Source organism: Chaetodon auriga, chromosome 19, assembly GCF_051107435.1.
Source record: "Chaetodon auriga isolate fChaAug3 chromosome 19, fChaAug3.hap1, whole genome shotgun sequence".
NCBI lineage: Eukaryota > Metazoa > Chordata > Actinopteri > Chaetodontiformes > Chaetodontidae > Chaetodon > Chaetodon auriga.
Genome location: NC_135092.1, coordinates 2579791 through 2606242, shown reverse-complemented (window position 1 = coordinate 2606242; position 26452 = coordinate 2579791). Strand labels below are relative to the sequence as shown.

The 26452-nt window shown below is 41.1% G+C and overlaps 1 protein-coding gene across 1 annotated transcript in view; it reads left to right on the top strand.

Annotated features, from left to right (window-relative positions):
• The first annotated feature begins 330 nt into the window (after window positions 1-330).
• The window catches only part of eeig1b (estrogen-induced osteoclastogenesis regulator 1b), a 32099-nt gene continuing 5977 nt past the window's right edge, over window positions 331-26452 (top strand). Inside the window, exons 1-11 of the mRNA XM_076758942.1 lie at window positions 331-511; window positions 855-1139; window positions 14675-14795; window positions 15081-15110; window positions 19960-20076; window positions 20359-20405; window positions 20579-20736; window positions 21520-21621; window positions 22726-22939; window positions 26136-26257; window positions 26353-26422. Of these exons, the coding sequence (XP_076615057.1) occupies window positions 967-1139; window positions 14675-14795; window positions 15081-15110; window positions 19960-20076; window positions 20359-20405; window positions 20579-20736; window positions 21520-21621; window positions 22726-22939; window positions 26136-26257; window positions 26353-26422 (1154 nt within the window). The 5' untranslated portion in view covers window positions 331-511; window positions 855-966. The remainder of the gene's footprint in view (window positions 512-854; window positions 1140-14674; window positions 14796-15080; window positions 15111-19959; window positions 20077-20358; window positions 20406-20578; window positions 20737-21519; window positions 21622-22725; window positions 22940-26135; window positions 26258-26352; window positions 26423-26452) is intronic.

Genomic DNA, 26452 nt, shown 5'->3' with positions numbered 1-26452 from the left:
TCACATTGCATTGCACTTCGTACAATCCATATTTGGAAGCATAATTGATTAAAATAAATGCAGACTATATACAAATAACACATGTAAACATTTTTTTAAATACATGCCATATGGTATTATATTCATTTGTGAAGTTATTCCAGTTTTGAGTATGGGCATATACTGTATGGCATTACAGTATATATATATATCATATAATGTATGTGGCTCCAGCATGTAGGCCTACATACATTACTTACAGGACATGCTCAGAAACGCGTATATGAGTTTTCCATAGGGCCCTTCCTTCCAGCCCTCTGCTCAGACTTTGTGGACGGTCCCTGGCCCCGTGAGGTCTGAGGCGTTCACGGAGCCGCTCTGACTGACTGTTGAACTCTCTACGGGAGAGGGACAAGTTAGTGAGGATGTACTGAAACTGAGAAGACTGCTAAGAAGCCACAGTCCAGTTCTCTGCAGCGGCACACAGCTGTACTGTTTTAGCGAATATGAGGAGCGTCAGACCGACGGAACGGTGAGGTTTGCTGGAAGTTTACCGGAAAGGTTCGAGTTCTAGAGAGTCGTCGAGTGGAGTCTGTGTTTGCGTGGCAGCTGTCTGCAGTAGGAGAGTGCAGTTAATGTTAGAGAAAAGACGAGCAGCTTTACGGATTTTTAGGAGTCGTGTGTAAAACCATTAAAAAGCTTTGATAGTATGTAGGAGATGTTGTTAGAGCTGCAGTGTGCGGTACCAAACACACACACACACGGCACAGGATTTACACAGCTGTCATCGCTGCACAAACCTTTACACGCAGTTCAAACGAAATGACTTTATCATGTTGGAGAACTTCAACAAGTGTATGTTTTTTCAATTCCAGGTCTAACCAAATCTTCAGGAATGACGGACGTTGAACCAAAGACGGATTTTCAGCCCCCACTTTAAAGCCAAACACGGTGTACTCATTGAATTCATTCATTGCTCATCGTACCATGAGCGCACTGCAGCAGCTGGGGACCATGGCTTTTTTGATGAAAAAGAAGAAGTTCAAGTTTCAAGTGTATTTTACGTTGGAGGAGCTCACAGCAGTCCCGTTCGTCAATGGAGTGCTTTTCTGCAAGATCCGGCTGATTGATGGCGGGGACTTTGTCATCTTGTCATCCAGGTATTTAGAGCAACCTGCCACTTCCTCATTTAACCCGTAAAACCTCTGTTATGAAACCAACGCTGGTGCTTTGTCTTAGTTTGCCTCCAAAGATGTTATACGTTATTCTTTTCTATTTCAGCCGTTTCTATTTTCAACAAACAGAGCAGGAATAGATTATGTAGACACCTTGTGCTCCAGAGAGGAATGGATACCTGACGTCTTTTTACTGGTAGTAGTCTACCTCTGATAAGGGAGAGAAACTGGTATAAACCTGCATGTCTTGCACGTCAGACTTGTGCACACTGTGTGTTATTTCACCCTCATATCTGCTGGGAAGTTGCCTTCATGATATTTCTCAGCTCCACCCTGGCACACAGTCACACTGGGAGCTGCCAGCATGTACGCAGCCCTCCCCTGCTGGCCTTTGAGCCTCTCTGTGGGAGTGTGTTGAGGTGATGGGGTTTGCTCAAGGGCTCCTGGGCAAATTGTTGAGGGAGCAAAAATCAGCTGCTTGCCTACTAGGATACCAACGATCAAACATCTCTTACACCCCATTTACCCCTGGTATTACAATTGGACCTGTCTGCAGATAAGTTATCTGGATGACAAACGATATGATCTTGACTTTGCGTTTACATTTAATAATTTCATTTCATCTCTGCCCTCCAGTCCAAAACCTGTGCATGAGTAGTGGAGTTTTGTGAGTTGTATTAGTGAAATGCTGTCTTGGACAATTTCTAAATTGTATGTCCCCCTTTCAGCAAATGCAATAAGTTATTCTATAAGCTATAAGCTATTGGTACATACAGCTCACTGGCATGATTTGAGTAAGACTTTAATTACATTTGTGGCTTAATATGAGTAAGGTGTGGGGCAGTGCCATGACAGGTCCGCAGGTTCGAAGACAAACAGACAATCCTTTAAAGACTACGCCAAAGTTTGTGCATGCTTTAACCCACAGAGCAAACCATGATGTTTCAGAATGTTTAAAATGTTTTTGTCCTCCTCTAGTTTTTATTGGTTTATTTACAGCTAAGAAATTGTCTTGCAGAGACTTCAAACTTTCTAGATGCATAGCTAAGTATACAAATCACTACTCAATGATAACTTGGAGACACTTGAAGAGTAGCTCAACATCTAAGGAAATACACTTATTTGCTTTCTTTCCTAACCTGAAGTGAACAGATCAGTATCAGTCTGTGAGCTGTGGGAGTAAAGATGTGGTTAGCCTAGTTAAGCATTAATCCTTGAACTAGGAGAAACACTAAAAAATACACATACCAACACCTCTAAAGCAAATGAACTCATGGCATTTTTTTATTTGGTGTAAAACAGAAATAGAAATGTTTGTGGCTTCATGGAGAGACATGGCTGTAGTGTGGATGGCCAGATATGGTCAGTGAGCACAGGTCCTGTAAAGGTCTTCTTGTAAAGATCAGCGGTACTAATCCTGACAACTTTACTGTGATGGCAAGACTTCACAAAGCCTGACTGTTGTTCACAGAGAAATAAATCCAGCAATGTATCATCTCACGTGATCTAAACAAAGTGGAGACTGGCATGCCACAGGAGCTAATGCACTTCAGGGAGAAAACACAAAGGCAGATCAGAAGATGGTTGAGGCGACACCGTCAACACTGGTTGTCTATCTTCAGCCAAAAGTGCAAGTGAGATGTCAATATCTCGCAACACTAGTATGCTCGCTAACTAGGCTTAATTTCATTCATATAAACTTTGACTTGTTTGTCAGCAACCTTTTTTCTCTGACTGAGAGGATGATGAGACGGCACCCATGTCATTAAACACTGTGACTGTATCAACATGCACTTTTGTTGATGAAAAAAGACTAAAATGTACTTTAAGAGATAAAAACTTTACCAAAATCTTACAAAAAGAGGAGCCAAAGTATCATAGAGTCTTTCAATGCAACAGTTCTGCTTCCTGTGCTGCGTTCGCCATTTTCATGTCCTGTGCTGCGTGCACCATATCAGGATTACACCAGCAGCACACAATCAGTGCAGTGAGGACTCAGAGTAACAATAAAAATTGTAGTGAATAGGGGACAAATCGTCCCAAAACTCCTGTAGTCTGTAATTTTCCTGGCAAGTACAGCTGTGCCATTTTTCAGAGAATATGAATGATAAGAGAAAAACTTTTTTTTTTTCTGTCATGGTTAGTGGTTGGGTGAAGCCATTTATTGTCAAACAACTATCTTTACTCTTTTTAAATCATAATGACAGCAGAAACTACCCAAATGACCCTGATCAATAGTTCACATACCCTGGTTAATTTGGCTTGATAACATGCACACAAGTTGACACATACAGGTTTGATTGGCTGCTAAAGGTAACCATCCTCACCTGTGACCTCTTTGCTTGTAATCAGTATGTGTGTATAAAAGGTCAGAGAGTTTCTGGGCTCCTCACAGACCCTTGCATCTTTCATCCAGTGCTACACTGATGTTTCTGGATTCTGAGTCATGGGGAAAGCAAAAGAATTGTCAAAGGATCTGTGGAAAAAGGTAATTGAACTGCATAAAACAGGAAAGGGATATAAAAAGATATCCAAGGAATTGAGAATGCCAATCAGCAGTGTTCAAACTCTAATTAAGAAGTGGAAAATGAGGGATTCTGTTGAAACCAAACCACGGTCAGGTAGACCAACAAAAATTTCAGCCACAGCTGCCAGGAAAAATCTTCGGGATGCAAAGAAAAACCCACAAATAACTTCAGCTGAAATACAGGACTCTCTGAAAAAAAGTGGTGTGGCTGTTTCAAGATGCACAATAAGGAGGCACAAAAATGGGCTGCATGGTAGAGTCGCCAGAAGAAAGCTACTATGACGCAAATGCCACAAAGCATCCCGCTTACAATATGCCAAACAGCACAGAGACAAGCCTCAAAACTTCTGAAACAAAAGTCATTTGGAGTGATGAGACCAAAATTGAACTTTTTGGACACAACCATAAACGTTACATTTGGAGAGGAGTCAACAAGGACTATGATACACCATTCCTACTGTGAAACGCAGGGGTGGATCGCTGATGTTTTGGGGATGGTAAGATGAATGCAGCATGTTATCAGAAAATACTGGAGGAAAATTTGCACACATGGGCCCAGAAGCTGCGCATGGGATGAACGTTCCAACATGACAACGATCCAAAACACAAGGCCAAGTCGACCTGTCATTGGCTACAGCAGAATAAAGTGAAGGTTCTGGAGTGGCTATCTCAGTCTCCTGACCTCAATATCATTGGGCTACTCTGGGGAGATCTCAAATGTGCAGTTCATGCAAGACAGTCATGCATGGCTGAACTGTTGATCCTCATGCAGTCAGGAGGTTCCTGCATGAGGATCAGAAGTTCAGCCAAGTCAAGCAGAGCCAAACCTTGTAAAGTAGTCACTAAAACCTGTAGTTCAATGCAAGCAATAAGCAGATATGGCTCTGTGTCAGGGCATTTGCCTGCATGCAAATAACTCAGTTACTGTTAAGGCCATGTGTTTAGGGCTGACAGTTCCCTATAAGCTTCCATGACATGTCCTGTCAGTGGCAGAGTTAGTGTGTTATTACTGATGGGAAGTTCACTCTGCTTTAAGATGATAAGACATAGGAAGAAGCTACAGGTGAGGAGCCTTTTAGGTGCAGTATACACTCAACATAATCATCCAAATGTGGCCCTATTGGTAGTCTTTTTTTTGGTGGTATGATGCCATGTTGAATTAAGAATTGAACAAAGAGATTAAATGTCTTGGAGTCAAATAAAGCATGGAGCTAAAATGTCCTAATAATATCCTAAATAACAGCAAGGTCAGAGGTACACTGAGAGCAGGAACACTTGAACAAATTCCTCTTCCATACTTAATTCAATAGAACACGGGTGTTGCCCCGGACAATCAGGCACTGTTACACAATAGACAAACAGCTGTGACTGATTGTTCACAGGAGTCTTCTTTGTTTTTGTTTGCTGAGGCAGGTACTGAGAGAAACGCAGTGCACTTTCTTCCAAGGCACTAACGGGTTCACTGATTTGACCTACACTTTGGGCAGTGTCTACATTGCCAGTATAAAAGTGAAATGGACTTCTTATGTTTGCCTGTTGATTCATATCTTGCATTTGACGACATATTTTCTTGTATGCACTGCTAGGGCCTCCAAGCCACCATTTAACCTGTCAGACCACACACAGGAACATGCTGGAGGACGTGCAGCTTTCATGGTGCTGCAATAAAGACGGTGTCCTTTGAAGCAAGGTTCATAGAAATACTGATGAGCAAGTTAATATACAGTGGCTTGGATTGATGATTGCTTTGAAAATACTTTTCTAAATACACTAGATCTATACACTAGATCTATACCAGTCTTATGTCTGTTTGCGTAAAATGGAGCGGACAATTAACTTATCTTAGCATTATGACTGAAAGCAGTGTTCAGTGTGATACACAGGCATGTAATACTATGATTTGACAAAATGTATGATTTATAATATGGTGCTGAAACCCACAGGAACAATCCAAATCAAGCCCAGGTCAAAATCGGGTAGGCAAACGAAAGGGCCAACTTCACCAGCTAAGGGCCTGGTGAAGAATGTTTGGGAATCAGGCAGGAATAAGTGGGTAAAGGGAGGGCAGGAGGGTGTGGCTGGGTCTGAAATGACACAAGAGTTATTAACAGGGAAAGAAACAGGCACAATCAATGAATGATTGAGGGATTCATGACAATGATAATCGTGCTTGTGTCAATTCACCCTTTGATTCAATATGCTCTGAACTTGATTCAGTTTCCCAGGCTAGCGGAGTGGGACCCTGCTGGCTCTGGAAACAATTTTTCCAAACTTGATTTTCATTTAGAAGTTGCACCATTTCTCCTTATATTTTGGTTCTGAATGAAATGTCTCAACATCCACTGAATGAATATCCAAAATCATTCAACACCAAATGACATTTTGTAGAGACATTCATGGTCATTCTAAGAGTGTTAGCATGCTAGTGTTAGCATTTGACTTAAATCACTGCTGTGCCCAAGTACAGCCTCACAGCAGCTAGTGTGACTGCAGACGTCTTGTTTTTAACAACCTCATGTTTCTCCACACAGGTAGAGTTTTCATTAGTTATAACTCTTCATTCCTGATAAATAATTTTTTTCCTCAGCTCAGCTCACTGTTGAATGTTTCTCACTGCAAACCCCTCAAGAACTTACTGACTTCTCGCTTAAAATGGTAAATGGACTGCATTTATATAGGGTTTTTCTAGTCTACCAACCACTCAAAGGGCTTTACAACACAAGCCACATTCATCCATTCTGAAGCAATTTGGGGTTTGGTATTTTGCCTGAAGACACTTTGACATGCAGGCTGAGAGCTGGGGATCAGACTATAGAACTTCTGATTAGTGGATGACCTGCTCTACCTCCTACGTTTTAAAGTTTCCAAGATACATCTTCAGATGCACTCAGCAATCAATTATATGTCTGAGTGCATCTGAAGATGTATTTTTTAACATTTTTACATTTGTGAATGAAAAAAGGTCAAGTTCTTTTATTTCTTTGAACCACTAACATGCAATGGTTTAACAAGGACAGCTTTAATTTACTGTGCTAGCAGTCAAAAGCACTTACATCCGTTTTGCACACTGGCCTGTGTGTTTGTCCTCACAATTTATGGTTTCTTGACTAATTTTACATTGATCTGAGCTGATGTTCTTGTTGTAGCATGGTGTGGAATGCCCATGTGACACTGGTGTGTCCTGTAGTGTAAACTGTTGGGCAGCTTTATTCAGTAGTTGGATTTGGCTTTTGAATTAAGGGGAGCTCAAAACCTGCACAGAAGCTGCGTCTAGTTGCAGTATTGCTCTAGAAAAGGGAAGTGTAACCAGCCTGATGCTCAGCTGATGAACTAGTGAGACTGCTGAGAGTCTTCTTTCTGCTGTGACTTTATATAATCCTTTTTGTGCTGTCACTGCTCAGTGTAAGGTGTGTTTTCATCTTTGGACAGAGCAGACGTTACCTATCGCTGCAATAATATTATACAAGGTTACAATCAGGAATATTGTCTGAAACCTTAACATGTTCCCTGAGAGTCATCTTTGACAAAACATGAAATTGTCTGCAATCAGAAAAACACAGAACAAGTTAAATGACAGCCATGTGGATAAATGAAGTTAAGTTCAACATGTTGGGTAACATGTAACATGAGTTACTTATCTTGATTGTTGTTCATAATGTTATAAATGACATGTGCTGTAAAACATGTAATGAAATAGAATGAAGGAGAGATAAAGGATGTGAGTTACAGACTTCTATCTTTGGATTGCTTTTCCAGTTCCTTTTTTCTGTTTTCAGGACTGGAAATCTCTTTCAAGATGCTCAAAAATACTCTACTACACTGTTATTATGAGTTTGTGAAAGTCAGGTTGTGTCAGCAGGACTATCATGAATAACCTGGTAAAGCATCACTCACATACAGAATGTGTCAAATAATACAGGCTTCAGAGGTGGAGGAGGAGCTCCCTCACAGATGTAGTCAGTTTGGATTTACATCACACACAGTAGATTTCAATGGCACTTAAAAAAGGATTCTCAAACCACTTCCATGACATGACCTACACCTCCTAAATCCATCTGTGTGTTTATTGTGATCCAAACACAAATATGGCTTAATACACTGGTCAGGATTAACTTAATCAGTTATTAGACTGGCAGCTTTAGCACACAGTTATATTGGTGGGAAGAGGACTACACTCTGCTCCAGTGTCAGACACTTAATGCTTAGAATGGTCGGAAAAACCCAGATTTTTACAACTTGGATCCACATTTTGACAGTTTGTGATGTTCCGTGTTTTGCAGTTGATTCCATTTTTGTTATCAAAGTCCACGATGCAACCATGCATCCCAGAAATCATAGTTAATGTCACCTTTAAAATCTGATTGTACTTGATTTATCATCCATTATTGACAGAGTTGCAGAGCAGTAAAAGGGCAATATGATCACCCCTGCAACACCAGTTACCTCTGTAAACCTTTACATTTAGACATGATTACTTATTTCCCCTTTACTATCTGGGAAAATGTTCTTAATGCATTTGCATTCCATATTATTCAGTTGACCTCTGTAATAGGCTAGAGGCAGTGGTGGAAAGTAACTCAGTACATTTACTGAAGTATTGTACTTAAGTACCATTTTGAGGTACTTGTACTAGAGCATTTCTCTTTTGTGCCACTTTCTACTCCGCTACATTTCTGTCATTGGGTCATGAACTAACAGGGTTGAACCCAAATGCAGACCAAAAGACAGAAGAAAAGACAAGAAATGCATTAACTACAGTGACTAAACATAGACTTAAAAGCCAGGAGGCTGGCGAGGAGCAAAACCAGAGTCCAATTAGGCAAATGATTCCAACAAAGGAGCATGACTCCAACAAATTAGACAATAAACAAGTCTAGTAAACAAAAGCTAAATCCAAAGAGGCAGCAAAATCCAAACCAATAGAGTCTCAATACAACAAAGTTAAAGGAAAGGAGGAGTACAAAATCACTGAATTCCTGGAAAAACTCACACTAACAGGAACACATGGCACCAGAGGGAATGACGACAAAGGGGAACACACTTATATAGACAGGGAGGAGACCTAATCAGACACAGGTGAAACAAATGAGACAATCACAAGGGCGGGACAACACAGGAAGTAAAGTACTATATGACAAATGATGTAAAACTTCAAAATAAAACAGGAAACAGCCCAGATCATGACAGTTTCTGAGGGACGTATTTTACTTTTTACTGCGCTACATTTATTTATCAGCTATAGTCTCTTCGTACTTTGCAAATCACAAATGTCACCATCCTATAACATATTTTTGTAGATCATAGGTTTTCAAACTCAGACATGGAGAGAGAGGCATGAAGAACATTTACTGTGTGAGGTGATAGGGACAGACAGCAGAACGTTAGTTATTGAAGTTTGGTCCCTGATTTGACCAATCTGTTAACACAGTTGCAGCTGCATTAGTTGCTGTGACACACAGCTCTTGGAGGCAGTTAAGGTGCCCGACTGCTGCAGTTTGCATCAAGCATTACACTTCTTCTTGGAGTCATAACGCAGCCGAGTCTGAACACAGACATGACGCACATTATATTTTTAGATTCAGTGACTTATACTTCCCGGATATATCATTATCACTGTTCACTATGAATAAAGTTAGAAATCCTAAAAAAAAAGATCAGGTTAAAGTTTCCATCAATATCCAAGTAATCCAGTGATAATTAGCTATGTTCATGGCTACATTACAAACAACTGCTAATAGCTAATTCAGTATACTTTTAATGGTGCCAATTTGCCAAAATATAAACAAATATAGGCAAAAAAGAAAAAAAAATGAAAGTTGAAATATAAATCCACTGACTTCATGAGAGTACCATAAATATGAAGTTTTTGCATGTAATAATAAGATAAACCTTTATTAATTTACTTCAACTGAACGAGCTGCAACATTAAAATGCTAGTGACATGTTTAGCATAAGTGCTGTCGAAGTAATCCCATATCTAATATCATAAACCTCTGAAATTGCATACTGACTTCTCTAATGACCCCTCCTCCGACATAGATGGATAGATTATTCAGTTAACTGGCTCAAGCCTGTCTCTGCTTACTTCTTCTGATTTCTCAAACATTATTTCTTATGTTTTTAGACATAACCCCCACAGTTGCCTCACATTCACTTTCATACAGCTACAGACATGCACATTTGGGAGCAGCCCAAGACATCACTCTCTCAAACCCACATTCAACCTTTAAGATCCCTCCACCTCAGATATACGCCTGCAAACTAAAGCCAATTCATTGTTGCATAAGAACCCATACATCATACTCTGCCAGTGAATATGAAAAACACACACAAACACGCACATAGCAACCAAAAGACACACATACTCAAGCTATAATTATTATTATTAAAATTATTAAAAAAGCAGAGGGTGGATTAGGAGATTTTAACTGTAAATGTGTTTGTGTGGACGCGTGTTACTGAGGTCGTGGGGACATAAACCTATTTACACAGGCACATTGTGGGGACTTGCCATCCTTTTGGGGACAAAACACAATCATACTATCACATAAATCATTCAGCTTCAGGTTGGATTTTAGGGTAAAGGTCAGGCTATAGGTTAGGGTTAAGTAAGTGGTGGTCATGGTTATGATTAAGGTAAGTCTCCAGGAAATTAATGCAAGTCTACGTAATGTCCCCATAAGTTATGGAAACGCGACTCTGTGTGTGTGCGTGTGTGTGCGTGTGTGTTTGCATGTGTCTGCTTGTGTGAGTGTATGTATGTCAGGCTCATTTGCAACTCTGTCTCATTCCTCAGATTCTTCTAGCAGAAAAACAGACAGAGTAACCAATAGGAGGACAGAGTTTGTGAAGTGGGAGTTCTTTAATCCAAACACATATGTGGAAAACACAGTCAAATACACTCAGCACAAGTGAGAAGTTCCTACAGTATGTGAGCAGACAAGTGCAGATGCTGTGTGGTGTGAAGATGGTACTGTAGTGAAGTTACAGTCAGAGTAGTGCACAGGAGAATCATGGAAATGTTGAGCCCAAATCAAACAAAGCTCTATTAGCCAATAGTCTTTGATTGATTTATGATAACAATCATGCTCATACAGAGTGAGGAGAACAATAGAAACCTCTGATTGGTACTGCTTTGGCTCTGATTAAAGACCTAGCCATTCAGGGATTTTGAAGATACTCTGCTTTGAATAATTATTTGTTTTCCACAAATCCAAGTTCAATTACCTACCATCTATCCCCGTATTGAAAAAGACAGACCTGATGAATGAATCAGATATGAGTGGAAAGGTTATGTCAAGTTAAAACACCATCAGAGGTGGTGAAGAGGAAGACTGTTAGCCAGTAATGCTGATGATTTAAGATATGAAGGAAATTTATTCTACACATTTGGTAGAGCTCAATGAGACACACTATATATTTTTATATATATATTGAACAAGAAAACTCCACAGGGCACCTTTAAATGTTGTTTGAATACATTGTAGATGGAACTTAAAACCACAGTGAAATGGTACTTTGAGCATCTTTATCCTTTGCACAGTCAGCAGAAATATTAGGAAGAGAGAAGAGAGGGATTTGACTTAAAAAGTCTCAATGTATTTGTCATATAAACAGAGGTAACTGAACACAAAAATAACGGGTTCAAACTTGGAAAATGTCTCTTTTATTTCACTGTCTTCAATGTGTACTTGTACCCATGTACTGTATCTTTAAGATAGAATTTACCACATAAATGTATAATGTATAAAATATGACCAACTAACCTGGTTTTCATGAGGGTGTGATGGAGTGTAATGGTCGAACAGAACTAGATGGCAAATGTTGCCAAAGAATAATCATTTCCTACTCTCCTAACGGTCTTATTTTTTTGTAAGTGCTGTATGTTTTTATGGGTTTGGTGAGGGCTTTCAGTGTGGTCTTGCTCCTATATTGAAAAAAGAAAATGCTTTTTCTCTGTTGTGTCACTAAATGACCCTGAGGAACAGTCCCTTGGAGGCTGTGACCAGCGAGGCATATAAAGCATAGCTTCACTGTGTGAGGAACTGTTGCCTGTATCTACTGCTGTACAATGGTGTGTTTGTGAAGGCAGGTTGGGCTGTACTGAAAGACGTGGCAGAACCTGTTTAGCCATTTTTTGCCTCTCCCATGCAGCCGGCAGCCTCCAGTCTTGTTGTTTCAAGAGCTGTAAACTTCAGGTCACCCTTCAGATAAGTGGAGTGGGAAAAATTCCTGTGATAAAGTTAATGTTAAAGCCAGTGTTGGAAAATAATGCCTGGAGATGCTGACTGAAGCTCTTATGATTGACTGCATAAAAACAAGTTTGAAAAAGAAAAGTAATGTTAGGTTCAATGTCATGATTCTGTGTTTCACTCTACTACAGCAAAGATGAATGCAGCTCAGAATTATGGAGAACAAGAATGCGATATCAAAAGAGATTGGAAAAGATAGGAAGAACATGAAAATGTTCAAATAATCAGTGAAAACATGTCCCAGCATGCAGCCAATCTGCCCCATGAGTGCTGACATGTAGGTCTTTACATATGAGCAGCTCAGCCGAGGTTTGCATTTCACTCGCTCTACATGCAACGCGTGTAGCATAGCACCTGAAGCATATTTGCATTTGAAGTCTATTATCTTCCATTTTACACAACTAACTACAGTGATTGTGTGTTGGGCTCTGAGCACTGCCAAAACATGGGTGATCCATGTCCTGTGACAGACACAGATGGAGCACTGAAGCTGCTGCTGCTGGTCTGCTAATGTGCTGCTAACGCTAATCCTCCTGTGTCGACATGGTGTAAGACTACTTACATCAACAACTACTTCTCATGTTATCAAAAGTGTTGAAACTGATGGCCAGGAAAACGGAATAGAAAAACAAAACGCAGCAACCATAACTTTTCTTTAAAGCTTCACACATTCTTATACTGACTGTAGGCCAAATGACTATACAGTATGTAACATAAAAGGGGTTTCTCATTGTGATGAAAATATAGCATTATTTCCTGACTGCAGTTCTGCTCAGCTCCACTGATTGTTTTAGCCTCCTTTAGCTCATTGTTTTGGTTTTCCAGCCTACAAACTCTGCCCTCACCTGTTTGATGTATTCAGATGTTTTTGTCAGACGTTGGTGGAGACCAAAGCAGAGCTAAGAAAAAGAGTGCGTATTGGATTTACATTCATCAGGTGGACACAAACACCATCTCAAATGGATGCTAATGTTGCTCCATGTCTTCTGGATGTGTAAAACGGCAACAACTTTAAAGATGAAGATATGTCTTGGCTCCCCCAGGTGGCCATAAGTGGGTTAATGGAGCTTTAATTTAGCTTAATTGGTTGGACAGAGACCATGCAGAACCTGAATGTGTTGTTAATTGTGCAGACCTATATATATTGAACAAAATGTATTTTAAACTTGAGGATAGTAGTAGTGACACTGTGTATGTCATGCATGAACTAAGTGATGCCCATTTCAATAGAAGTTGTCAGTAAGGTGGTGATGGGCAGATTTTCTTATTTGAAATGTACTTCCTATATTTTTGTATAGCACATTCCAAAGTCTCACATTCCATGTGAGACTATCAGTTGTCAGCAGAGCAGCAGGCTGTGGACTATGTGGGTTGTGTAACTGAAGTACTGGTCATGTAGAGAGATGGATGATTCTCATGCAATACTTTGTCTAACGTGAGCTGGGCAGGGACAGATAACATCAGAGTTTACCAGCCAAGTTGGGACAAGCCCAGCCTGCCGATGGCCTATCTGTGTAGTGCGTATGGAGAAGTTAGTGAACCCTACTGACAGCTTTTGGACTGGATTCCTCATAACACTGCTGTGGTCTCAGCTGGTGTAACTTACCTTTGCTCTTTATTCATTAGCTTAGTGAGAATAGACTGAGGGAGGGACACACTGGGTCAGTCCCACAAGGCTTCATTTTTCTTTGTGGCCTCCCAGATTCCATAAATGAGGAGATAAAGGGCACACTCTTGTTTGGCCTCTATTGTTTCCGGGCTCCAGCCTGCTTCACATAGACGCAGCACAAGGAAATGTCAGTAGTTGTGCTGATTGAGGAAAGAATATTACTTCTTACTCTCTTCACCCAGATAACTTGTAGGCCACCATCACCTCCACACCTTTACACTGTAAATATGAATCACTGTCATCCCAGATCATACATATATGATCTGGATATATATATATATATATATATAACATGCAAAACATGGCATTAATACACATATAATATGTATAGTTGCACGCGCATGGGATGCCAAGTATTGGAAGAGCATCGTGTCTCTTTCTATAAATGATTTCTGCATGTGACTCTGCGTCATTTTTTCAAGATAAAGCAAGGAATGTTCTACACCAAGCTACATGTAGATAAACACTAAATCTGTTTTCAGTCTGGGTGAGTGGGAAGCCCCTCAACAGATGCAAATGTGATCATCAGGACCGTCATCTGCACTGCCTTGTGAGAAAAGGCAGGCTGTGGCTTCTAAAGTCATTTTCAGTGTTACAGCATGTGCTACAGATTCAGTCACAAGCTACAAAAGTACTGATAGTTGAACAAATAGATAGATACATTTACAGTCCATAAATATGGCACTTTGTCCCTGGTCAGCTGAACAAGACCGCAACAGCATCGGTCAACCTGTGAAACAACAGCAACACGACTTGCCTCTGTGTCATGTGGCTAAAGTGGTATATGCATTGCATTGTGCAACCATGGCACTGTTAATGGAGGAGTAGCAGCCATAAATGGAGATCCGGGGGGGCTGGAGCGAGACAGCTGCTCAAGAGCATGACCAGGGTTATAGAGTTATAGAGCTATCCATTTACACCAAAATACATGGAGTTTTTCTTTAAACCGTATGCATTGTCAAACATTTGTCTCACCTGGTGTGTGTGTGTGTGTGTGTGTGTGTGTGTGTGTGTGTGTGTGTGTGTGTGTGTGTGTGTGTGTGTGTGTGTGTGTGGGTGCGTGTGCGTGCAGGGAGGAGGTGCAGCAGAACTGTGTACGATGGAGGAAGAAGTTCTCTTTCGTGTGTAAAATGAGTGCTAATCCAATCACTGGAGTGTTGGACCCCAGCATCTGCAGGGTCTCTGTACGCAAGGTAAACTACAATTCCCAGCAGCCACCTCCCGTTGCTTCTCTGGATTATGAATTCAAAGATGATGTAATTTCACGCTAGCCAATAATGCAGGAATGATGACTCTGTGTGATGAAAGTAATGTACAGTAGACTTGGTTTGTCCCTCAGCAGCTGTCCCAGGGATGAACTCCAGGTTTCATATTGGTTCCATATGAAGTCATATAATGTGATATATTTCTGGAAATGACTGTAGAGATGGCCGTCATCAGTGTTCAGTCCTTCACTGTTTTGCTGTCTATCTTTCCAGGAGCTCAAAGGAGGAAAGGCCTTCTCAAAGGTAAATTTATTTTCTGATTATATGTGATGAGCAACCACTACAATACGCAATGTAAAACTGATCTTTAATCCAGCTGAACCCGAATTAGGTTTGACAGTGTGATAGTAAAAACTGTTAAATAACTACAATTTCAACATCTCAGGGGCATGTGACAGTGTGTGTGTGTGTGTGTGTGTGTGTGTGTGTGTGTGTGTGTGTGTGTGTGTGTGTGTGTGTGTGTGTTAGTAAGTTAGTTTGTGTGTGTGTTGTAGCAGCTGAAGTTTAAGCGCCAGTCCTGTAGTTTAAAGTATCAGCTATCTGAGCTATGTAAGGGTACATACGGTTTGCAATGTTGTCATGTCATGCCCTGACTATAGGGATTGTTTTGTCTTTGCAGGTTGATCATTAGGATCCCTCTGTGCTGAGTGATTTGTGTACAATGTGTGTGTCACAGTAGAGCTTTGGTACTGTTTGTCTTCACTGTCTTTTGTTAAAACGTCATGAGAAGGACAGTCAGTCAAAGTTATGAGTGATCAAATTAATACTGAAATGCGTAGTTAAGAGTTATATGGTTAACCAGACTATATATCTGAAGCCCTGACATGGTTCTCATGTGGAGCCAGTCTACTTTACAGACCCCAGTGGATCATTGTGTATATAGTATCAAGCTGATGTTCATCTTGTGTAAAATCTTGTCACCATAGCCTATAGTAATGGAAGCAATGCCTCCAGTAAATGGAGCCACAGTTTCTATCACTGCAGCGACTCACTCCAGCAAAGGTGGCCACATAGAGGGTCTTAGAGACACTTTAATTAAAGCCTCACATTCATGACTGTTAGCAGAGGAGAAGACAGCTTTGAAGATTTCCTTGTCCACACTAATCATCATTTGTGGCTAAAAAGGTTATTAGTCTGTCTAAGTGTTTTATTTCTCCTCTACACTCAGTTGGTTCAGGGTACATTAGAAGTGTGCATAACACAAAGCTAAATGTACGAATCATAATGTCTAATGGTCAAAGAGCAAGGGTCAATGTACTGCCGATCTTCTGCAGATCTTCTTCACCGTGACCATCGTCTTACTCTCAACATGCCATATTGACTACAATAGGCTTCAAGCTATTGAAAATGTTCTATCAATTATTCAATTGATGTTTCCAAATGATAGTCATCATCCTTTATGTTATGTCCTTGAAAACTAACAACAGAAAAAGACCATGTTGGGATGGAATCATGGGATGTTCCGGCCCATGAGTAGTCATTCCTGCATTATTACAGGAGTCTCAGTGCTCATTGGTCGAATCACACACATCTTCAAACCTGGCCTTCATTTTAATCTCAGCTATGCAGCTATGTTTCCTGACTGTATCTTGCACAGTTATGACGCTATTGTGACTAATCTGTCCACAGACATATGAACACCAGGCAAAGTAAACACCCCAGGGTAGTTCCCACTACAGTAGGTGCCCACATACAGACTCACAAGGTGAAAACAATACCAGTTGCACTGTCGCTGCTGGTCATAATGGTGATGCGGGTGGATCAGCTTCTGTGTTGGCTGAAAAATTACAGTGACACAATAGATAGGTCACTTGCTACTGGTGAAAATAAGCCACCCCTCACAAATAATAAGAAAAAGAAAATTGGAAGAAGTATTGAACAATCATGTAAATCTGTTCTGTACAGGTTAAGAAAAGATAGACTTGCACTTAAATTGATCCACAAGGGGGAAATTCAGGTATTATTTTTACAGGTGAGTGGCAACCAAACATGAAGTGAACTACAGTGTTAGCTGTGGTTGTTTAATCTTTCTACAGAAGACAGATCATGTTATGTCAATGACACAATGCTGCAGACCATAAACACAAACATGTTAATGGTCAGTTCAGTGAAGTAGGAATCTCCTTCATACGTTGTATCTTGCAATTTTTAAGTGTATGCATATATACTTTATATACACAGATACACACACACACACACACACACACACACACACACTATGCAAACACCTGGCTGCAGGGTGTGTGTGAAAACCAGTGGGACACCTGTCAATAGTTTAATCTACCATTCTTTATCAGTGCTCATGATATGAAGCAAAGTGCAAAGTCAATTATAACCTGGTGTGATTACGTTGATTACTTACGTAACGTTGATCAAGCCGAGACATTTTAGTGTGGATAAGTGCTGTAAGTAGACATATATATATATGGCAGCAAATAACAGCTAATATAGCTAGTTGCCGATGTAAGCCTCTTACCTGCTACACTTTCTGCTACACTTTCATCAAATTGAAGCCATTGCTTTATGAATAATAGTCGTCCCTCCAGATACTTTCTCTGTTTTGTCTATTTTCATTTGAGCCATGCCTACTCATTTATATACAGCTTGAAAAGCCAAATGGTAAATTTGAAATGGCAAATGTGGAATGGAAGATGGCAAAGAGCAAATGCACAAAGCTTTGATTTGAAGTATTTCCATTTTAACTTTTCTATTTCCCATTTTGAGTTTCATATTTGATTTTTCCTTTTTCTTGTTGCCATTGTCATTTTCAGCTTTATCTTCACCACTAAAGCTTCAATTTGAGTGTTTCCAATGAAGCTTTTTCATTGCCACTTTACATTGTTTTCTCTCACTCTCCTGAAGTCTTTCCTTTAAGTGTTTAAATAAAACAAAGACATAACTCTCTGCTTACAATCCATGTTGTCAGTACAATCAAAAGGAGTTATCCTGCATGTGAGTGTAATTGTGTTCAGCAAATTTCAAGGCAAGAAATCCTCCTGAGTGACTTCACTGTGAAGTCATTCGGGTCATGGTTATCCAATGAGGGTTGCATTTAGGGCAACTTGACTTGGTTGTAGAAACTCGAAAACATCACCTGTCATCCAAGGGGCTTCTTCACTTCTAATTGGAAGTCCCAGGTATGTTTACTTCTGTGGGGTCCATATCTTGATTGTTGAGAGCACTTGGGTGTGGCTTGCTGTGTGACAGTTGTTATGGCTGTCACATGAAGTCAACTGTGACTAGTTGTTAAATCTCCTGTGAGGGAATGAAAGGACAGTATTGTAGGTGTGAGATAACTGGTGTTGTAGACCTCCTGCTTCTGGGATGGTTTTTATGTATTTATGATTTTATGCACCTTTACTGATTTTTCAAACCACGTGCTCTCCCTGTCCAAAATGAGTGCGCTGCTGTCCTGGAGTGAGTGTGCCTTATCTTTCAGGTGGAGTAAACTGCTGAGTCAGTCTTGTTCTGAGGAGTTGGATTCCCTGTGTTGAGCCATGCATTTGTTTAATGGTTGTTCAGTTTCCCTGAAAAATGACTCTGTACATTCCTCTCTGCTTTGGACTGCAGTCACTACACTGCTTTTCTTGTGTTGGGATGTGTCGTCTTTTGGATGGATCAGTAGCTCCCTTAGTATATTGCTGTTTCTGTGATACTCCAGATATGTATGGAATGATGATGTTGTGATTCTTTTTCTTTTCTTCACTTTTGTTCTTCCTGCATCTTGTGACTGTTTTTACAGTGGTCCAGTTAGGGTATCCACAGGCTTTAAGTGTATCCCTCAGATGTTTGTGCTTCTTCTCCAGGGCCTCTGTACATATCAGCTCTGCATCGTAGGGTTCTGACAACTCCTAAGTTATGCTCCAGTGGGTAGTGAGAGTCAAAGAGTAAGCATTGGTCTGTGTGTGTGGGTTTTCTGTATACTCCTCTGCAGAATACTGTGGTATGTATTGGACTGTCCAAACAGGCCAAGCTGTTGTTCTTAACTTCTTCTTGTGTGAACTAGATGTTACTGTCCACTCAGCTGATGTATTGTGTAAAGGTTTCTCTCCCCAGGAAGGTGCCTTTCCTGGGTTTTGACTGTGACCCATGTGTCGCAAGGTTTCTACTAGCAAGTTGCGTTGCCCTTGCCCCTCCTTGGATAGGCAAGATTATCAAATGTCTCAAATTACAAGGCAGTGTTGTACAAAGTTTGCTTTCTAGCTCTGAGAGTGGCACTAGATGAAAGCTTATGGACTGTCTAGAATCAAAATGGTTTAGGCTCTGAGAAGCATGAATAAACAGAGGAAATGTCGCGATAATCTGTCCAAAATGTCCACACATGGGTATTTTAACTTTTGTAAAGACATGAGAGGAAAAGTGGAGGAACAGTCCAGCTTGTAGTTTTGAGGATGAAGTATCTTTCCATGTGTTGGATGGACAGGCCAACCAGATACTGGCATCCTTGTAGGTCAAAAACAATCAAGTAAAGAAATTGAATGAGGTTTGTTTTGAGGTGCAGTCTGGCACAAAGGAGTTGCTTTACTTGGTCCAGGACATCTTCGAATTTTCAGCATCAACTTTGCAGAAAAGAATGACAACCTTCTCAGCAAAGCATTCAATGGGTTTAATGACATTTTCAGATTCACTGAAAGCACAGATCAAAGAATATATTAGTAGGACTGACAATGACAATGAAGTAGACACACGCTCACGTAAAAGGCCACATCCCCACGAACTGTGACCTCTCAAGTGAGAAGCAGTGCTGACTGGGCAGAAAATCATGAATGAAGAGGTTAAAGGGGGTTATTGACCTACATAAAGTCACGCTGTCCTGTTTCCCTTCACTCAGATCTGCACATGACAGATGTAATAAACAGTATGATGACAGAACAAATAAGATCTGAACCAAAAGGATGTCAAAACATCTCATAGGAAGAAGACCCATTCCTGCAAAAAAGAAAAACCAGAGTGGACCAGACTTTGTTCTATATTCAGTATTTCCACTTTTCTCCTTAAATGTTTTCAATCGCTGTTGTTTGCTTGTCCCTGTCTGTCTGTCTGTCTGTCTGTCTGTCTGTCTGTCTGTCTGTCTGTCTGTTTGTGTCTCCAGCTAGGGTTTGCTGACTTCAACATTGCAGAGTTTGCTGGTTCAGGCTCCACAGTTCGCTGCTGCATCCTGGAGGGTTATGATACCAAAAACACTCGACAGGACAACTCTATCCTCAAGGCAGGGCAAATGCAAATACAGACACACACACACACACACACACACACACACACACACACACACACACACACACACACACACACGCACACACACAAAATTCCATAATTTTTGGGGACATTACATAGACTTACATTCATTTCCTGGAGACTTACCCTAACCACACAAAGTCCCCACAATGCGGCTTTGTAAACAATTATGTCCACACAACATGAGTAACACACGCACACATACACATGCACATACACACAGAACTGATCTGTGTTTTTTTTTTTTTTTTTAAAGGTAACAATTGGCATGACTCTTCTGTCTGGAGATCCCTGCTTTAAAACGTGAGTTCCTTCGTGCCCCCCCCCATACATGTCTGTATATGATGGTTAGAGAAGAGTGTTCCATGAATATAAGAGCCGTGTTGCTGTGATTTAGTAATGTCAAAACAATTTTCTCATAGTATGCATTGCACTTTTTGTAATATTCATTGTTTTGTGCCTGTCTTTACCATCAGGCCCACCAGCACAGACAAATCTGTCTCTACTTTGGGCGACCCCACCCTGCAGCTGGACTGTAAGGGTGAGAGCACTGATACTGCACTGCAGCCACTAGGAGGCATCGTGGAGGGTCCTCGTGCCTTCAAACCCAGACAGTTGTCAGTACGTAGCTCAGGTAACTACTTCCACATCATTGTTCCCTGTGACCTCTCTAACCAACTGAAATTGAAGGGTAATTCCATATTATCACAACTTGGGTGTTATTTTCATAGTTTGATTAGATCTTGGAACACAGTGACATGGCAAGAGCAGTTGCACCTGAACTGAGGTTAATAACTGCTCGTTGTACAGGAAAGCTGTGTGTACACAAGTATGATAATGACAGCAGGTTCAAAATAGGTCTTCTTACCTGAGAGTTTGTTTACAACCCGTCTGATCATGTGACTGCTCGTTTTTCAGGTCCAGTCTTACTTCTTGTTTGCGTTATCACCATGTTCCCAGATATCAGCAGTTAACATCTTGAGGGCAATGTTATTATTACTGCCAAAGCAGCTCTGACCCGTTGAGGCATGCACACAGGGCCTGCCTCTTAGGATGTCCTGTGGCATCTGGCACCAGGATGTTGGTGGCAAGTGCTTTAGCTCCTGTGGGTTGCAAGGTGGGGCCTTGATGGACTGGACTTCTTCCATCACATCCAGAGAATGCTAGATTGGATTGCGATGTGGAAATTATTGGGGGCCAGGTTGGCACCTTGAGCTCTCTCATGTTCCTGGGGCCATTCCTGAATGGTTTTTTTTTTGGGGGGGGGGGGGTTATTTGGTTTACAGCGGTGTCTAGGTGGGTAGTATATGTATAAGTAACATCCACATGAATGCCAGGACCCACAGACAACAGAGACAGTCGGGTGTTGTTGATCTGCAGTCAGTGTCAGTGTGTGTTTGCTGTGTGTGTTCTGCAGGGCTACCTGAGGAGGGAGACAGTGTGTCCAGTCCAGATGAGATCTTTCACACTGGTCATTTCCGCAGCTCCAGCTATGCCAGCCAGCACAGCAAGATCTCAGGTCAGAGAGTTTTCTTCTCTCATGCCTACAACAATTATTCAACAAAAGTTGGTTTTCACAAGCCGCTGGCCAGCATGAACACAAGACTGGTTACATATGCACATTCTAAAAAAAACTTTAGTTTGTTCATCAACCACAGGTGTGTGAAGGTACTACTGTTATTATTATCAGTCATATTTCTATTATTGTATACATATTAATATTGTTATACACACACACACCATCATTTATTTATATATAAATACATTATTATGCTCTCTACATGTAGTCATATTTCTATTATTATAATAGCTTTTATTATTGTTGTTGCTGTGCATCTCTCTCTTTCTGTCTCTGTCTCTCTGTCTCTAATGCCTGGATCAGACTACATGAATCTAGCCCAATTTTGAGACCATTTCATCGAGGCCGAGCAATTACCAGTGTCATAGTCGATCGTGAATGTCAATCGGGTGTCTATAACTGTGTAGCATGACATGCTAAGCGATGGGACGCCCCAGCGCATTTTCTGTCTTGACACGTTTAGTGTGACATCTCTCATGAGATGTTCCTGAGCGTTTACAAATCAGGTGCTCTCTCCAGAGCACAGTCAGGTAACCATGGCAAAGAGGAGGAGGAGGAGGGATGCTGAGGGTGCTGCTGTCAGGTGGGACGACAAAAGAGAGAAAGAGTAGTCTTGCCAGTCACCCAACCAAGACATGGCAAGAGTTTATGGCACTGTGGTCGTTAGATCTGACACGGCGACCATCGTCAAAGACAAAAAAAAAATCGTGTAGTCTTATCCTAGAATAAATCCAAACACTCATGCAGATGGCTGCCCTGCCAGAGCCTGGCTCCGTTTGAGGTTTTTGCCAGTTAAATAAAAATTTTTCCTTGCTGCCATCACCAAGTGTTTGCTCATGGGGGAGTTGTTGAGTCTGTAAATTAAAGAGTATGGTCTTGACCTACTCTATATGAAAAGTGTCATGAGACAACTTTTGTTGTGATTTGGCTCTATATGAATAAAATTTAACTGGAAAGGTCGACTTTATACACTTTTACTCCTTTTCTAACCTTGTTTTTTCCTGTTCCTTTCACTTTTCCTCCTCTCCTCCCCTACCCTCTTAGGCTACAGCACAGCTCACTCCCGATGCTCCAGCCTGACTGACCTCAGTCACCATAGGAATGCCTCCTCCAGCAGCAGTGTCTCCTGTGGGTTCGCCCACCCTTCCCAACCATCTCCCTCCACCCCCACCGAGCCACACCGACAAGCAACTCCCACCAAACCAGACAGACCTCCTCCGCCCTCTGCAGTAGCCATCATGTCCAACAGATCCTCCAGGTAGATCCACACTCACCTGCACACAAAACACTCCTGCTTGTTTAGTTGCTTTCAACATGTATTATATTACATATCAATAATTACTTTCATTTAACTTGCTTTACAATATTATAGTCTGTGTTGACTAATGCATTTTTGATGACATTAGTTTTGCATTACTCTCAACAAAGTAATTGCAGAAATTTGTAATCTGTGCAGCTATCTGCACCGGCTCCGTGCAGGCTCACCTCAGCTGCCTCTCAGGGGTGTAACCATGACCTGAAGGGTTTTATTTATGCTTCATGTCTGTTTTTTGACAATACATACATAAACGCAGGATTTGTGTGCGGCTGTCTGGACAGACCCAGCCACACACACACACACACACACACACACTCACACACATTGGTGCAAACTTTTGCACCAAGTTTGCGGAAAGCTATATCGATGACTCACATTTCCATTGTAGCATTATATCACTTTGATACTGGGAAAGGTAGGTATTGCTGTAATACATTATTTTTGTAATGCATTGCTCCATTGGAGAAATGTCATTGAAAAATGGAAAAACCCTAGTGATGAGTCGATCTCACTGTAAGGCATGTCTGGACTCCATCGCACTGATAAAGTCTAAGGCTGAATCTCAGGCATGTGTAAACTTGCATGCCAGAGATTCTTCAGCAGCATTCTGAGAGGAGGGGAGTGTGTGACGTGCTCTGTTGGTCTCGTGGAAGGGACCTCAGACTAACAGCAAAACAGGGATGGAACAGCTTCATGCCCTCACCCCTCATGCCCTCACCCCTTCATCCACTTTTATCATGGAGCTACGATAAAAGGAAAAGTGTGTCAGCGTATGTCAACAACTGGACTGAAATAGACTCACAGTAAAGACTTTTGTCTTTTTATTAGTAAAAAAGTTTGCGTTCATTTCTATTTGCATTCTGTCAAAATAACTTTTAAGAATCAAGACTCTTTTATTCCTTAAAAGATCATTCTTGGTTTTATGTTCCTAGTTTTGGCTGTTGGTTCTATCAGTTATAGAGATGTTCATTTAAATCAGCTTCCCTAACTGATAATTGGATGTGTTAACAATAGTCAATTCATTATTTAAAAAGTATTTAGAAAATTATAAATTGTATGTTTTTCAGTATTAGCAGCATTTCTAAACTACTGGCACTGCACTCAGTCACAGCAATGTCATCCTGGTGCTCTGTTGATCACTTGGTCCATCACATTGGTTCATTCTGAACTCTCAACCTCTACTGGATGGACTGCAATGAAATTTTCTACAAACATTCTGGTTCCCAGAAGATGAATCCTACTTTGATTTGGTGATCCACTTACTTTTCTAGTGTAAGCTTTTCAGAAATCCAGGCCAGGACCCAGGTCAACACCTTTGGCAATGTGGTGGTTGGTGACCTTGTCTCCACACGGTGAAAGAGCTGCTGCTAGAGAGAAAATTGGATTTCTGAAGTAACATTAATTGTGTTAAAAACTCTGAAGTGAATGAAAATAGTGACATGCCATCTCACCACATCCCTTTGTCTGTAGAACTTACTTGAAGAATTGAGAAATGTAAAGGTTTTGTTACAGCATGCTCAGGATTTATATGTGCATCCTCTATGACTCACTCTGACAACCCGTTACAGGACACCAGTGCCCTTCATGAGTATGAGTATACGCATCAGTTTGCTCTCAGCGTAAGTTCACTGGAAGTAGTTCTCTGCTGGGTTAATCATCTTATTCAAAGAAGAGTGACACCTTTGATTGTAATCGTCATCAGACGATAAGGGTGATCAACAGCGCAGCAAAGTTGTGTGTCTGTGTGCCAAATAATGGATTGATGGCCTGATATGAGCCTTTCTGGGAGCAGGCAGGAGCTCAACCCAAAAGAGTCTGCAGTGAACGTAGTGTGACACTTAGATTTATAAAGGAATATTGGTTGAGGAAACGATCTCGCACATCCTGCTCTCTGTTTGTGATGTTTGTTGACGTCCGTTTAAGTGACTGAGAAACTGAGATATTTGGAGGAATGTGAATATGAATATGAATATGAATATGGTGTACTGGTTAATCAAGATAAAGCAAAGTTCACTGCTATTTTTGGATGTGAGGTGACAGACATTATGGTAGTTACACATATCTTGGAGCCATCGTTACTTCTGATGGAACTGGCTAAACCTTACTTGCCCTATATGTCAAATAGAAGACAAAGCACTTCAATAAATTGTCTTCCGACTTGATGCCTCGTTGTGTGTCAAACTAAAGGTTATTGAAGACTCTTGTATGGGTGTGAAGCTTGGTTGAAAGGGCCCTTAAAGTCTGTTGAGTCTCCCTACACGACCAGGTGTTAGCATGCTAACACGCCAAACTAGGATTGTAAATATAGTAAACATTATATTTTGTAAACACCAACATGCTGAATTGTAATTGCGAGCATGTTAGCATGCTGATGTTATTGTTGAACAATAAGTTAAGATGTTAGATAAAGCAAATAACGGGACACAACTTAGAGGACATAAATGACTGAAAATGACACAAACACGCTGTTGGATCTGAAACTTAAAACCATGTCAAATCCATTTCTCTTGTATCAGCTGTAATTTAATTAGCAGATACCTACTAGACATAAAATAGACGACACCTGTGACTGGCAAAAGACTGACTGGTTTTATTTAAGATAATAAACAAGCCTTTGCTACTTGATTACATACTTACTTCCACCAGTAAACTGGATTTACAGTCATTGAGGGGTGAGCACTGTTTAGACTTTTGTTTTGATGTTGTTGGAAAATGCTGGTCGTCCACAATGTTAGCAGTACAGCTGCAGAGGTGCTTTCTGGTTTCTGACCCCCCGTCTGCCGTGACTTAGCCACTGCGAGCTGCTTCTGCTGATACTGTGGCCTGTGGATAGCTAGCAAACCTTGAGAGGTATCAGACAACAGCTCAGCGGGTGTTAATTAGTGTCTCTAATGTACCAAATGGTTACTCAGCTGTCACACTGCCACAGTGAGCACAGTGAGGAGCAACTGTTTTTCATCCTTGGAGGGGAGTAGCCCCTATAGGTGGTCAGCACACACCTGTACATATCACATCAGCAGATGCATCGCCTGATATGATGATTTGCTGTATGAAACAGAGCCTTTATGATCCTTCACTTCTTGCAGAGTGTGGCTGTGTTTCAGATATGAATCTTCTCTCTCTTGCCCAACAACAGGAGGAAGAAGGACACGGTGGACAGGCAGCCCAGCTGTGTGGACGACACCCGCATTGATGCAGATGACATCGTGGAGAAGATTGTCCAGAGTCAGAACTTTTCTGACAGCAGCAACAATGAAGGCAGGACAGAGTTTCTTTATTACGGATTTAGTTTGAGCGCAGCTTTTGTGTATCACAGTGATAACTTCTCTTCTGAATTCCTCGTTTCCATTCAGACAGCAACTTGAGACTGTTTGTGAGCAAAGATGGGACCACAGCCCTCAGTGGGACACAGCTCGCCAACAGGTACGCTGTTTTACAACACACACTCATTTA